The sequence below is a fragment of the Papio anubis genome, chromosome 5 (assembly GCF_008728515.1).
Source record: "Papio anubis isolate 15944 chromosome 5, Panubis1.0, whole genome shotgun sequence".
NCBI lineage: Eukaryota > Metazoa > Chordata > Mammalia > Primates > Cercopithecidae > Papio > Papio anubis.
The window spans coordinates 128,339,217-128,354,119 of NC_044980.1; the positions used below are offsets into that span (position 1 = coordinate 128,339,217).

The window sequence follows — 14,903 nt, forward strand, 5'->3', positions numbered from 1 at the left end:
AGCAGGATCGGTACCCTAGTAGCTATAAATGAATTGAAGGATATGCTTTGTCTCGTAATTTTCTTGGCTTATGAAATTTCTTTTTTGGCTGTACCAATGTGAATACTTAACTCCAGTCTATCTTTGCAGGCCATTATTTCAGGGGAAAAAAGCCTTTGTGATTTAGAAATGATTCCTGCGTGAGGGCTGCCTTTAAGTAACAATGGGTTGAAAGAAAGAGCTTGTTGCTTCACCATCCCGTTGCTCTGGGGGAATAACTTTGAATATTAGATCAGAGCCTCATCTGCATCTAATTAGACATGCCTACCACTCATCCCAGAATATCAACTCTGTCCTCATTGTGAAGTGAGGCAGATTATTTGAAATCCAACTTTGAATTGACTTTTTACTGAACAGAAGATCATTTTGCTTCTAACCAAAATGTTGAGTTGAACTTGACAACATCATGGTCATTTTGCTTCTTTAGTGTATTTGGTGTTGGGGGAAACTGATTCTGCTGCTCCTCTACTCAAGTGGAATTTGTGTCTACCAAATGGGAGCTGGAGCAGCTGTTTCACAGCTCCGGAGCCCCCTTTCTGGATCAGGGGGAGATGCCCTAGAATAGCATGTGATTTCTGCAGGCGTCTGCCTGTAGGAGACAGAACTAGACACCAGCAAAACAAACCTGGCTGAGGCTGGTTGTTCGTGTGGCCCAGGTTAACTGGATGATTAATCTCCATTTGATAAATGGGATCAGCCCCGAGCCGGAGCATCCAGTGGACTGGGGTGGACAGGAACTGTAAGACACTGCATACTTCGGAGAGCAGACAGTCTCCTCCGAGCCAGACACACATGGGTTTGAATCCCGTCTCTTTCACCTGCTAGCTGTGTGAATATGAGTGATGTGTTCACCTCACTGAGCCTTGGTTTCCTCATCTGTGAAATGGAGCTTCAATAGAACACCCCCGTTGTGGTCGCTACCAGGATTCAATGAGATAGGGTATGTAAGGCCCTCCATACAGGGTCTGGTTCACAGTAGGTAATAATTACACTTGTCCTTGTCGCCCTCCTCATGCAGCCTCAGGGAACTTGGAGAGCCCTTGCCTGAGACACCCGGACTCTCGGCTGCCCTTTGGTGGTGAGGCTCAGCGCGGACTTGCGTGGAGGAAGCTGGGAAATGGTACTTTGAAAGCAAGAAAATAGCTTAGGGTTTTAGTGCTTTCTTGAAGACCTCCATGTAACTTTTCAAAAACAGAAGGAGAAGAAAACACCCCAGGGGCTCTAAAAGCAGCACGGTGTCTTCCTTGTGTGGGAGGTTGAGCAGGAAAGGTCGTGTGGGCTTCTTTGCCTTTGAGGTTCCGGAGGCCCCCGTCACGGTGTCCTTGCAGGACAGGCAGGAGAGAAGGGAGCTGGGCGAGAGGGGAGTGGGGACTGAGGCTGGGGCTGAGCTCTGTGGACATGCATCTGGGGCATGGCTGATGCTCCCGGGCCTCCTCTAAATCCCCCAGTGTTCTCTACTTCTCTGCCGGTGGTGCTCTGCTGCAGTTAGTCCATCTCATTGCGTATGAGCATGGCGGCGACGGGCCATGTGAGAGCCAGGATGGAATCAGCACCTTTTTTTTTTTCTTGCCTGATAATGACTTGCAATCTCCTCCTCTGAGCCTGGGTGAGGCACCCGCCCCTTTGGGGCTGCCCCAGAGCCTGCCGTGAGTCCGTCTGGCAGTCAGACCAACAGCAATTTCAGGCAGCTTCTTTGCCTCCCTGTAGACTGAGTTTCTGGAGGGGCCATCTCCAGCATCCAGCGCAGAGCAGATGTTTAATCATGCAACAGTAGCTGGGTGAATGAATGGTTGAACTCTGTCCTTGAGGGTAAAGGAGCACAGCCAGTCATACCTGTTCCCCATGGTGCCCAGCACAGAGTTCTGCACATAGCAGTAGCTCAGGAATGCGTGAAGAAAGCGTGTTCTCGGGTATCTCCCTATGATCCTAGTATTAATTCAACTGTGTTTGAGTACCTCGTCAGTGCTATCATAGATTCTGGGAGGTTTTTACAAAGCAGCATGTGACACAGCTCCTGGTTTCTAAGAAGGGCTTCTTCTTAGATGTTCAGGTTAAAATAAAACTGTTAAATCGTAGTGCAAATTATGTAATAATTCAGGACCAAAATGAGTCACCCATATGGGTATTAGAGTTGATACTGGAGGCAGGGTTGGGCCCCATGCTTGGTTTAATGCCGTCCTGTTGCCGTCTAGAAATTCTTAATAATTTTTGAATAGGGGGCTTGCATCTTTTTTTTTTCTTTCACCTAGCCTTGCAAATTATGTCGTCAGTCCAGGGTGACCAGGAGAAGCTCTGAGTGGAGATCTGAGAGCGGTCAGGTGAGATGGAGGAGTTGAGTTGCAGGGCTGGGCTGGAGCTCTCTGAGAACATGGCCATGCTGGTGTCAGCCCACTGCAGCACCAGGGCCTGCTCAGGACGAGCCTGTGGGAAGTCAGGGGCAATGGCATTTGGATCCAAAACAAGCCTAACTGTGAGGAAGCAGTGGCTCCAGAGGAGGTGGGGCCTGTATGTGGGCCAGGTCTGCCCTGTGTGCAGAGGAGAAGCTCACTCTTACCAAGGGAAGCCCATGAGAGCCACCAGTGCAGAGCCCACCCTGAAAGGCCACCTGGCCTCGCTTTGCTGCACTAGGATTACTCTCTTTCCTGGAAGCTGGCAGGTGGACACCTCATAGGGACACTGGGAGGCCCAGAGGAGAAGAGGTACAGGAAACAGGTCTGTAACCCCGGGAAAGAAGATTCTTCTCTGGAGCCTCGCACAGTTCCAGGCGCCTGTGGGTCCTCATTTGGTGTTTGGTGAGGTGTTTGGGCTCAGAATCTATTCTTAGTGGTCAGGCTAATCCCTGTCTGCTGGAGGAAAGGGCCCAAGCTCTCCCTGGAAGCATAGCCCAGCCTCTGTTCTCCCGGGACCCCATCTCTGTAGGGAATGGAGACATTTACACGCAGACTCTCCACCCTTTCTGCGCTTTGACCAGCTGAGGCTTGACTTCCGGGACTTCCTCTGCTCTCCTAAGCAAAGTGCTTCACTTGTCTGGGCACCGGCCACATAGCGCATTGTGGGAGTGCAGATAGAGCATGTGGGGCCAGTGCTTGAGTGAGTGCCTGGATCAGTGGCTGGACCGGTGTGAGGTGACACTGTTACTGTTATTAGTGATCCAATCCGTGGCTTGGGACGTCAGAGAAGGGAGGGACCATCCGGGCCCGCAGAGTTAGAGGAGGGTGGCCTAGCACTAGAGCCACAGGCAGGACAAGGAGAGCCCCAGCAAGGACAGGGAGTATGTATGGCTTGTTTACAAGCGGCACCCCATGGCCCTTGCTGTCTTGGAGCGGCTTTTGCTCTTGGCAGCCGGGGCTCTTCAGCCAGCTTTGTACACTCCCCTTCCCTCCTGAGGCTCCACTGGTGCTGCTCTGAGGCCGGGTAGGGTTCGGGGCTCCCAGAAAGAGGCCTGGCCTCTGCTCTGCCCTGCCCTGGTATGCACTGTCTTCTGGGGCTCTCGCACTCTGTTCTGTCCGTTGGTCTCGGGGTTTCCCTCTCCAGTCTACCTTCTTTCTCTGTAACGAAGGGAAAGGCAGGGCTGCCCCAGGGCATTCATGGTCTCCAGCTCACTGTGGCCTCAGCCTGCCCCTCCTCCACCCCTCAGCAGAAAGGCTGCCAGACCCAGCCATTGGAGGGTGTGATGAGTGGTAGCTTTGTGGCTTTGGGCAACTTTCTCAACCTCTCTGATCTTCAGCTTCCTCAGGAATACATGTGGTGTAATTTGGAGCCGCCAGGAGGAAATAAGATGGTGATAAAAGCGTTTGCGGTAGCATCTTGCCAGGGACATGCTGGGACAGGGTACTTGCTGGGTGTCCTTGTAAGTGTGTGCAGAACCAGCGTGTCAGGGAGATGTCTGGGAAGGTGAAGGGGACATGGGAGACTGGCTCCCAGTGGCTAGTGTAGCGGACAGGGTGGAGGCCAGTCCCCATGAGCAGTCTTTCTGGGTGTGGAGAACCCAGTGAGGGCAGAGAGGCCTGTTTCGGGGCCTGGCTGACTTTAGGATACAGTGAGATGCAGCGCTGTGGGTAGCTGGTACAAAGTGCAAAGTAGCTGGCCTGGTGTTGTGCTTATTCAAACAGCTTCTGGCTGGGCATGGTGGCTCATGCCTGTAATCCCAGCACTTTGGGAGACTGAGGTGGAAGGAGGATCCTTGAGTCCAGGAGTTTCAGACTGGCCTGGGCAACATAGGGAGATCCCGTCTTGCCAGGCATGGTGGTATGTGCCTGTAGTCCCAGCTACTTGGGAGGCTGAGGCAGGAGGATCCCTTGAGGTCAGGAGTTCGAGGCTGCAGTGAACCATGATTGTGCCACTGCACTCCAGCCTGGGTGACAGCGCGAGACCCTGTCTCAGGGAAAAAAAAAAAAAAAAAAAAAAAAAAGGGCTTCCACTACCACATGCTCACCACACCCTGGTGTCCTGCTAAGTGCTTTACAGGGGCTTACCTCATGCAGTCCCTAGAAGCACCATGAGGTGTGCCCTACGGTCCACCTGTCCACCTGGCAGGAGCAGGAACAGCTCCAGTATCTCCCAGGTGTGGCTCCCAGATGCCCAGCTCCGGAGTCCCACAGCCTCCCAGGTGGGCATTTCCCACCTCCTCGAGTCCCCCTGGCGTCTTGGGGCCCTGGACCCCAGGGCATCTTGACTGGCCCCATCTACTATCTTCTCTAAATGGTGTGATCACCTCACTGAGCCTTGGTTTTCTCATCTGTAAAATGGAGCTTCAGTAGGACCACCCCTGTTGTGGTCATTACCAGAATTCAAAGAGATAGGGCATGTAAGGCTCTCCGCACAGGGTCTGGCTCACAGGAGGCAATAATTACACCAGTCCTCCATTGTCACCGTCCTCAGGCAGCCCCAGGGAACTGGCAGAGCCCTTGGCTGAGGCATCCAGGCTCTTTGCTGCCCTCTGGTGCTGAGGCTTAGTGTGGTCTTGCGTGGAGGAGGCTGGAATCATGACCCTCTAGTTCCCTGTGCTCCAACCTACCCACTCTGATAAACCTGCTGCAGGGGTAGGAATCGTCGGGGAAGGAGCCTTAGCCTCAAGGCCTGGCTTCTTGGCTTCCCAACTATAATGACAGCTCCACACATTCCACAGAGGTGATGGTGTTGACAGGTATTTGGGAAATACCAGTTTTCTTTCCCAGCATATTTGTCCTTATTTTTTCAGGACATGGTAAACATTTTATTGTCATCCTAGCTTAAATAGAAAAAAGGCAGCAGTCTAGAATTTTGGTACATTTCAAATATATTTTATTACTTTCCATCTTAGAAAGAATATGAAACCTGCATGCAATGCTAATGGTTTCTGACATGTGCGTAGCATATAACACAGCAGTACAATGCGGCGTATACTGGGGGGCAGTGTGTGGAGGGGGCGTTCTTAAGGGTATATGTACAGAGGAAAGGGCGCATGGTCATCTTAGCTTTCGAAAGAGGACTGCACTGTTTAACATTGAAGAATTACATGGGGAATCACAAATATATTGCTTTAGTACTGCATGTTCCGTTGTGGTGAGGGAGAGAAACATGCTTTGAAGGTTTTCCCTTGTCAACAGAATGTGAGTCTGTAGCTGTGTATTGTGCATGTATTCATATATTTTTAAGTTTTCTCCTAAGGTTTTTGCTGACAGTGTTGGGAACCTCACATGCTTCTGAAGCATTAAATATTGAACCTGTGAACCTTTCAGAAACTCTCAGGTTGGGAAAGACCCCACATCTTCTTTAAGGATCATTTGTCTCGCCATCACAGGATCTTGGAAATGTTTCCTAGGGTGTGTAAAAATTAACCAGGGGGGAATGAAGCACATTTTTCTGGCAACCAAACTTGAGTTCCTCAAAGAACAGATGCAGAGAGACCTGCTCCTGCTTGCCCGGCTACAGGGGCCACTGCAGAGTCACACTGAGGCTGTGACCGGCCATAAGCCCAGGAGAGCCCGTGGCAGCTGTGCCGAGGCGCCAGGACCTCTGAGCGGAAGCTTCCCAAGCTAGGAATGGAGCAACACTGCAATGAAATGTGTCCACCAAGCTCATTGTTCCTCCCGGGCGCTTATAAAGCTCAGATGTATAGTGACATATGGACAAATACAAAAAAGCATTTCTTAAAAAGGAAAGGCATGAGTTTTCCCCTTTTCGATAAAAAGCAGCCTGTGATGAAGTCTGGAGCACAAGAGAGATGGGTCTCACATCTGGAAGCCTTTCGCACGCAGCTATAAAATGTAAAAACTGACCGTTGGTAAAAAGTGCTTCATAACAATATATAACTTGTGTCTTATGCCTGGGAGAAAGAAAGGCTTTTTTTTTTTTTTTTTTAAATCTGCAAAGTCCTTTGCACAAGTCTCCCAACTGGTCTGGAGTTTTCCCATCAGAGATTTTTCACCCTATTCTTCGTAGACCCTAGGGAGAAAAAACACATGTGTAAGTGGCTCAGGACATGAGGCAGGCAGTTCACAAGCTGCTGGCTAAGTGGCTTCATTTGCATCTGGTCTGCAGGGACTGCCCCTGTCTTAGGACTACAGGAACCCCCAGGGAGAAGTGGGAGGGACCCTTCTGAGGATGTGGTCCCAGGGACCATGAAAACTCACACCAGTGTGGCTTTGTCTTTTCTAACCGTCTGCAATCTCACCTCTGCAATCTCATTTTGTCCTCAGAGGCCTATGGAGCAAACCAGCTTTGCATATGAGGAAACTGAGGCACCACAGACTTAAGATTTGCCCAGTGGCCACTGACTGTTAGTGGCAGGAATGCAGTCTCTCTCTAGCATGGTGGGCTGCTCCCGCACCTCCTTGTTTCTTTCCGCGTCTGTACTCGGCCTCTCTATTTAGAGAAAATAGCAAGGGTGGGAGGCATTCTCTACCTTGACTTAGGCTTATATATTTCTTTGTATTTTGCCCAAAGAATGCATGTATTCCAGAAGAATGTTAGCTCTCGAAGCTGCTTCCTAGAGATAGAAGAGGTGGTTGGTGGGGTGGGGAAGTGGTGCAGGAGGCCTGTGCCCCTCAGTCCCTGCTCCTGGCTGCATTGCCTCATCTCTACTGGTTTCCAACCCCTCCTTCCCCTCACCTCTCAAGCTGTCCCCAGTTAGATATTTTGCTTTCTTCTAGTTCTGCCCCATGGCTGCCCTGGGGCCGTACTTTACACTCAGCCTATCACTTCTCTGTCTTGTTCTTGATTTCTGAGTAAGACCACCGAATTACGCATTGAAATAAAATGCCTGACTCGGCGCTTCCTGTGGTGGCCGGAAGCTCCCTGAAAGCTCTGGTCTCTGAAGTGCACAGAGCTCCTCTGTGTGGCACCCATGGGCCTGAGCCCACCGTATAACCTTCTCCTTTCTCTAACCTAGCTTTGGCATTCTCTCTCTCTTTCTCTGTACAAAGAGGACTTCAAACACTTCCTTTATTACTGTTCTACATTCATTAAGATATTTTCAACTTTTTTCAGGGGAGAGAGGTGGGGAGGGCAGGGACCTTAACACTCCAAGAAAGAGGGGTGAACTAATTTTATAGCAAAGTGAGAGTAGGCCTGGTAGCTGAGAGGCTCTTGTTGCTATTATTGGAATTTTCAGAAAAAAAAAAAAAAAAAAAGCAGGGCCATGTTTAGACCTGTGGGTGCCTGCTTTTCCAGGTTGCAGCTCAGGTAGAGGGGAGGAGCAAGGTGAGTTAAAGGTTTGAGTATCCCCCAGCAGTCAGATCAAGATGTCCTTAGCCTCTTCCATAACCTGCCCATGGGATTAGCCTTCTGCCAGTTTTGATGACACAGGGCCTGGAGGGTGACAGAGAGTGGACTGGGCAGTTCTGGCCTTTGCCACATGAGCTGCCTGGCTTGACCAGAAAGAGGGCTTCATTCCCATCAGATTTATAGAAAATAATTTCTCGCTCTCATCACTTTCTATTTCAAGCAACTGCAGATGAGGCGGTTTTGGAGGCAGCAAAAAAGGCTCAGATACAGGGGTTGAGCCTGAGTGTCAGCTCTTGGAGAGCTGGTCACAGGGCTGAGCTTGGTGTGGCATGGCTGGGCCGGGTGATGGGAGGGCAATGCAGGCACCCACTGTGGCTGCGCCTTCCACCCTGTGAGGGCAGCTCGTGGAATAGCACCAGGAGGCCTGGTTTGCTATCCTGGCTTTGCCCTGTGCTCCCGGGCAAGTCACCCCTCTCTCCCATTTAGCCTTGATTTCCCCCTCTGCAGCAGAGGGTGCTGACACTAGCTCCTGGGAAAGTCACCTGCATGGTGCATGCGTGCATGCGTGCGTGTGTGTGTGTGTGCGCTTCCTGATCATACTATGCAGGCAAAGGTAGAAATAAACTCTGCGTATTTGAGGAGTGAGGCAGGACAGGCTACCTTCACGTGGTACAGGGGAGCTAGGAACTGGATTCCTCCTCCAAGGACAGACATAAGACCCCAAGAGACCAGAGCTGGGAAGTCACCTTCTGATTATGAGGAAACAGTGCCCAGTAAGTACAGGGCTGGTTCAGGGTGCTGGTGCTTTTAACATTGCTGCCTGCCTTGGTTAACAGTGGCTCTGATTTTAAAGAGCCAAACCCGTGGTGCCTTCCAGCACCTGCAAAGGAAGGAGTTTATCAGGTTTCTGGGCAGCAGAGAGAGTGAGGCACCTTGGAGAAGAAAACATGTTTCTGGCAAAGATCATCCTCAGCACCTCATGGTTTTATAGCACAGTTTTTTAGCCAACATACACTGTCACCTAATTGGTCACATTTCACCCCACTGAATACTCAGAGCTCCCCTGGCAGCTATGCCAGTGCTCACCTTGCCATTTAACAACTTATGTAACTTAAATAAAAAGAGAAATTAAGATTATAATGTAAATATTAGAGTGAGGCAGACTTTAGTTTACAAAATGACAAACCCTGCCATGCTTGCAAATGGACAAGAGATGCATAGCTAGCTTTGTTAAGTGGTGAGTTCCTCGTCCCTGGGGGTATGTAGGCAATGCCTGAGTATCTGTTTGCTGTGGATGTTGTGGTGTGTGTTCACATATTAGATGGGGCTAGATGACCTGGTGGCGGGGGGTCCCTTCCCATCCTGAGAGCCACAGCTGGGTCTGGTGGGAAGGAAGGTGAGCAGAGGCAGCGCGTACCTGCGCTTCTCGTTCCAGGCGTTGTACCACTTGATGAAGCGTTTGGTGCTCTGCAGCTTGGGGTGCAGGCAGTGCTCCTGACCTCGGTACCTGGACACGCTCTTGGTGGTGATGCTGAAATGGAGCAGGATGAGGTGGAGGGTTGAGGAGGTTGAATAGCATGTTGCCTCTCCTGTGGCCTGTGAGTGGCCCTGGGCTAAGTCGGGGTCCTGAGAGACTGCGGCTTCCTGCCTCCTCTCAAGGGAGCCTACTTATGTGCTCACTCCCAGGCTGGCTCTTTGGAAGGTTCTGGTTGTCCCCTTATTCTCTGACTCCATATTAGGGCCTAACCCTCCCTCACTTTTCCCCTGGGAGTCCTGAGAGTCTCGGATGGTCTCTCCCACCCCCAACCTCATGCAGTGTGTTATCTCCAGGGCCCAGGCCTCTTTTGGGGAACAAAGGTCAGAGGATTCTTCCAGCCCCTCTGAGCCTGGGATCAGGAGGTGGAGAAAGCTAATGCCAGCAAGGTGCACATGCCAACACCTCTGTCCTTGGATTTGAGGAGCTCATGGTAAGGCTCAGACATGCCCCGCAGACACTCTGGTTTCTGTCTCCTCAACCCCAGTTCCCTCTGACCCACCATAGATTGTCCCAGCGCTGGGCATCTCCTGATCCTGAGGCAAAGTCTTGTTGGCCTTGTGTGAGGTGCCAGGTATCTCACCCCTAAGCAGAAGAGTAAGACCTCTCTTCTGCACAGCCTGAAGATCTCAGGCCTCTATCAGCCAATGTCCCAACACCCAGCAGAAGCCTAGCCATGTGGTAGAGAAGCAGGTGTTGTGCAGACTGTAGGGGCCTGGGACTGAATCTCAAGTTTGGTTGTGGGACCTTGGGTAACCTCTCTGAATCCAGTTTGGCCATCTGTAAAATGGGCACAATAATAGGACTATCTCACAAGGTTATTGGGATGATTAAAAGATACAGTCTTTACAAAGTGCCCAGAACCTGGTAGATGCACAATTAATAGTTACTGTTAGTAGTCATTGGTCATGGAAGATGAAGTGGCCAAGAGGAAAGAGTAGCCTTGCTGTGGGGGCTCCAGCCTGGAGGGCGAGGCAAGCCTGCTGCTCAGAACTTCTGAGCCTCTCTAAGCCAGGGCTGGGCCACAGGCATGACAGGAGTTGGGGGTAATAAGGGACCACCTAGGGTATTTGGAAAAGTGCAAGGCGAGAGGTGAGGATGCCACTTCTTGAGGAGTCAGAGCCATGCAAGCTATGATGGTAGACTGGGATTCTGGAGTGGGCTTGGAGGGCAAAGAAGGGAGACTGGAAGTGAGAGTGGGAAGAGAGGGACAGAGGTCAGCTAGTTCCCCACTGTTACCAAATGGAAAATGTCAGGGCTTATATGGGCTAAGTTCTGGAAGGGATAGGATTCCCATGACTTCAGTCTCCCAATTGATGGGGAAAGAAAATTGGATCTTGCCACCAGAATGGGGGCATAATGTTCCTGGGCAACCTGTTTTCTTCCCTTCTCCGTGCTCTGGGTTTCTGGGGTCCCCACTAGAGCCTAAGCTCCTTGGGGCAGGGGCGGGTCTTCCTGCTGATGCCAGGTGATGGTGCCTGCTTTGACTGGACTCCTCTGTGACCCGGGTCATTCCTCTAGCCTTGAGCAAGGGCCAGGCTTCAGAGTGAACTCTGGTTGTCTCTCTCCCCCACTGTGCCCAGTCACCCTGCAGGAATTTAGCAAATGCTTTTCTCTTTCTGCCTACAAGGCTGCTTTTGCATTCTGAAGGAAAGGACGTGGCAATGCCTGATAAAAACCCTGTCTCAGTTAGGTCAGCGTGCAGGCTGTGCATCCCAAATCCTGAAGGTCAGGGAGAGCAGGAAGGGACACTCAGCCCTCTCACTACAGTGCTCAAATGCCACGTCATAATACTGGGATTATGAAAATCGGTTGTGGAGTGCAGACATGGGGATTTGTGACTCCAGCAACTATCAGAAATTCTGAGTCCTGTGACCCTCTCCTCCACAGTTCTGGGGGTGGGGTGGGGAGGCCGTGTAAGGGTTTTGGTGAGAGCTCCATGGACCTATGACACAAATGGCTCTTTCTAGAATTCAGACTCTCCTGGATTCTTCTGGGTGCAAAGACTCCCACTTGCAAAGCGGACCTTTCCCCCCTGCCCCTGCCCTGCCCCCACCCCCAGCCTCAGCAGCGATTTCTGGGTGACTCAGGGTGAGCTGGAAAATTTGCTTTTGTTCAGCCTTTGTGGCTGAAAACCTGCTTTGCAAAAGTGCTGGCCCCTCATCTGATTTGGAGAGTTTTAGGATCGTGGAGAGGGAGAGGAGCCCCCAGCCCTCAGGGATGAGGTGAGAGGCTGGGGGCAGGGGGGTGGAGGTTTAGTAGAGGGTGATTGGATTGTGTGCTGATCTCCTGAGGCCCCTGCAAGTTTCCACAAGGCTCCATAAAGTCTTTCCCGCACTTGCCTAGCTATAGTTTTCCTCTATATGTGCAAAAGTTTAGCCAGGAAAAGGGCAAACGTATTTACTGAGGGCTCTGTTCTTTTTAGGTATCACTGCATCCTTTACTCTGCTTTCTTCCCCTGGAAGGTCTCAGAAACTTGCTTGGTATACAGAGTGGTTTTCAGCTCTTAGACGAGTGAGATTTAACTTGGAACTCCCCCTGTCATTCTTAGCCTGCAAACTGGAACCATTGAGGAGCTTGGAGCTCCTTTCCCAGCTCATTTGACACTTGGCCCCCACCCAAAAGGATTTTTGGGTGTTTTCTTTGAATTTGGTCTGCAAGGCAAGGGGTAGGGACAAGGGTGTTAATTTAGGTGCCTGTGAAGGAAGGCAGTGGGGTCAGCTCAGGTCCAGTGGATTTCTGAATTCCCCTAAGTTCAGCCTGCTTGTGTAGCCCCTAGGCGGGGGATGTGGGGTGCTGGGTGGGGGTGTGCCCTGCTTTCACAGACACTGTGGAAGGCTTTTGGGCCAGTGGGGGCCAGCCGGTGGAAGGCACTTGCCCAGACTGAGAATAAAGTGCGTCCTGTTTCTGGGGGAGGGGAAGAGGGGCCAATGGTCTGTGGCAAATATTTGGTAGCTGCTTTGCCAAGGGCTCCCTTCCTGGCCAAAAGCGTATTGATGAGGAAGCAGAGGTGCTGGCCTCAAGTGGTTAATTGGGAAGGCGGAGGAGCAAGAAACTAAGTGTTCTCTCACTCTGCCCCAGTTTTTCCAACATTCCCCACATCCCCACCAACCAGGGCTCCAGCCATGTGGCACATTAACCCCAGGAGAGCACTCGGTATCTCGACCCACAGGGAGTACAGCCGGTGAGGGAAGCGCGTGGAGCGTTCTCAAAATGAAATCTCTAGGAGCCAAAAACGTGCGGTCCACTGGCCTCTGACTGGAACAAGGCTCTGAAGGAGAGTCAGGATTTAAGATAGTGTTTGCATTAATCCTCTGTCCAGTGACAGGAAGGCAGCACGCCTCACAGTTTGGGTGTGGGTGTGCTTTAAGTGATTTCAATCTAGGTTTTCTGAGTTGGCACAAGGGATCCCTTTAACCCTTGATGGCCCTAGCAGAGTGGGTGGCCCATGGTACAAATAGGGAGACTACTCATTTGACTCCTAGCAAGGCTGAACTTGGGAGGCTCTGTTCCGGAGCGGGACAGTGACCCCCTTTCCCGGAGCGGGACAGTGACCCCCTTTCCCGACTGTCTTCTAGAGTGTCTCGCCAGCGTCCTAAGGACTTGCTGGGCAATTACGAAGCCTTTTCCAGGGCTTTGACAAAGTCAGAGAGAAATGTTTGTTAGCCAGACCCAGGTCCAGGCTGTGCCCTGGCATCGGGTTGACAGCAGTGCGCACCCCCTCAAGGTGAGGAGCGAGAACTCACATAACCATCTTCTCCTCGCAGTGCGGGTACTTTGGCTTCATTTCCAGCTTCTTCACGTCGCTGTAGCGAATCTTGGGTCCCTTCCGGGAGCACTTGCATTTGGACCCTGCGAGCGAGCGCGGGGCAACTGCTTAGTTGCGAGGGAGTCTCCCTCGACCACCTTGGTGCCCACCCAGACCACCCCCCGCGGGATCCTAGGATGCCTAGAAATTGGCGCTTGTGTTCCCCAGGACAGGAAGAGACGAGACGGCGACAAGGGGAGCTCCCCGCACTCACCGTCCACGCGCGCGGTGTACAGCGCCAGCAGCAGCAGGAGTAGCGCGGCCGCCAGGAGCCTCATGCTGACCGGAGGGGCCCGGCGCGGGAGCAGGGACATGGGGAGGGCGCTGGCCCGTCGGAGCGGCGGCCAGGAGACGCCACCCGGCTCTGCTCGGCTTTCTCTGCCCAGGGCGCGCCTTCCGGCTCGGCTGGCTCCGGCTGCGCCGTCGGTGGATGCCCACGGCTGTCTGTCGCGGTGCGCTGCGCTCTGCGCTTGTCTCTGCGCTCTCTCCACAGCCTCCCTCCGCCCGCCCTGGCCTCTTTTAAATCCGCTCCTGCCCTCGCAGCGAGTGAGCTCATTAATATGCAGAACCACTCGGTGACTCACTGAGATTTCTCAATGTGGTGAGGGGAGGAGACCTTCCCAGCCCGCCCGTCGCCCGCCCCGGGAAAGGACCCGCTATCGCAGCGGCGCACACCCGGAGCCACGCGCGCACACGCACACGCACATCCGCTAACCTCTCGCTCACACAACACGTATCCTTCGCACACTTGCACACCCAGACCACTGCGCGCACACGTTTCTAGCGTCCCGCTCTGCCTTTGGGGAGCCCAGACTGCTGAAGGGTAGTGCTTTTCTGAATCGCGTAGTTTCCTCCCTGGCCAGGCAGGCCAACTTTTCCTGCTGCCGGAAGACCCAGGCCCAGGGCCCAGATCCTCAAAGACCCAAAAGGGTTTTGGAGCAGGTGCCAAGCGTGAGTGCCTGCAGGCCTGACCCCCCAGGGCCCCTGCCAGGCCAGAACACAAGGCCAATTTTGGACAGGGGCTTGTCATAGACTGTCCAGCAGCAAATTCATTGACTGTGGTCACTGGAACTGACTCAAAGAGGGTATGTGTGTGTGCTCGGGGGTTGGGCGGGTATTGGGGAGAGAGTTTTGGTGACTCCCAAAGGAAAGCTCCTTAAAGTGGGTCAGTGGCCTGGTGGCTGTGTGAGTGTCTGGGTATTGGGGAGAACCAGGAGGAGTCCTCACTCTCACACTACTCTCCAAAGCCAGGTAGAGAGCCCTAGCAGAGAGCGATGACAATGGTAACCATCTGGATGAAGGCCTTCCCATGTTCTCGACATTGTGCCAGAATGCGAGGTGTAGTGGTGTGACCCAGCCATGGTGGCAGAAATTCCCTCCTCACTACTTATCAGCACGAGTGACTTTACCGCTCTCAGCTTTTGTTTCATCATCTGTAAAATGCAGATCGTCACAGTGTTTCTGATAAGGTGGCTGTGAGAACTATAGAAATCATACATGTTATCAGTACCCAGGAAATGTTACTTATTGGCACCATCATTTTATATCTAATTTATCTATTACTTTGATTCTTACAAATTGGTACTTTTCTTCCAAGTTGGTACTTTTAATTTCTTTATTTGACAGGTGTGGAAACATGCTCTGAGAGAAGAAATAACTTGTCCAAGGTCACAGAGCCAGGCAGCAAGTGACTAGGCCAGGAGGGTCCTCAGTATATGTGGCTGCAGAACTGGGACTCCTGTCCCTGGGCCGCTCTGTTGCTTTGAGGCCTGTCTGCCCTTTTCTTCTTGCTGCCTTGAGAGACCCAGAGACAGG

The 14,903-nt window shown here is 52.1% G+C and overlaps 1 protein-coding gene and 1 pseudogene across 2 annotated transcripts; both read right to left on the bottom strand.

Moving 5' to 3' along the window:
* Positions 1-5,299: 5,299 nt before the first annotated feature.
* On the bottom strand, positions 5,300-6,434 carry LOC108586431 (annotated as a pseudogene). The gene has a single exon (XR_001903792.2). The product of XR_001903792.2 is annotated as an uncharacterized LOC108586431 (transcript).
* On the bottom strand, positions 5,300-14,059 carry CXCL14 (C-X-C motif chemokine ligand 14). The gene is made up of 4 exons (XM_003900122.5): positions 13,303-14,059; positions 13,027-13,132; positions 9,164-9,277; positions 5,300-6,465 (listed from the first exon to the last, which is right to left on the bottom strand). Exons 1-4 carry the CDS (start codon positions 13,400-13,402, stop codon positions 6,450-6,452), a joined length of 336 nt encoding a protein of 111 aa, XP_003900171.1. The 5' UTR covers positions 13,403-14,059; the 3' UTR covers positions 5,300-6,449.
* Positions 14,060-14,903: the final 844 nt, after the last annotated feature.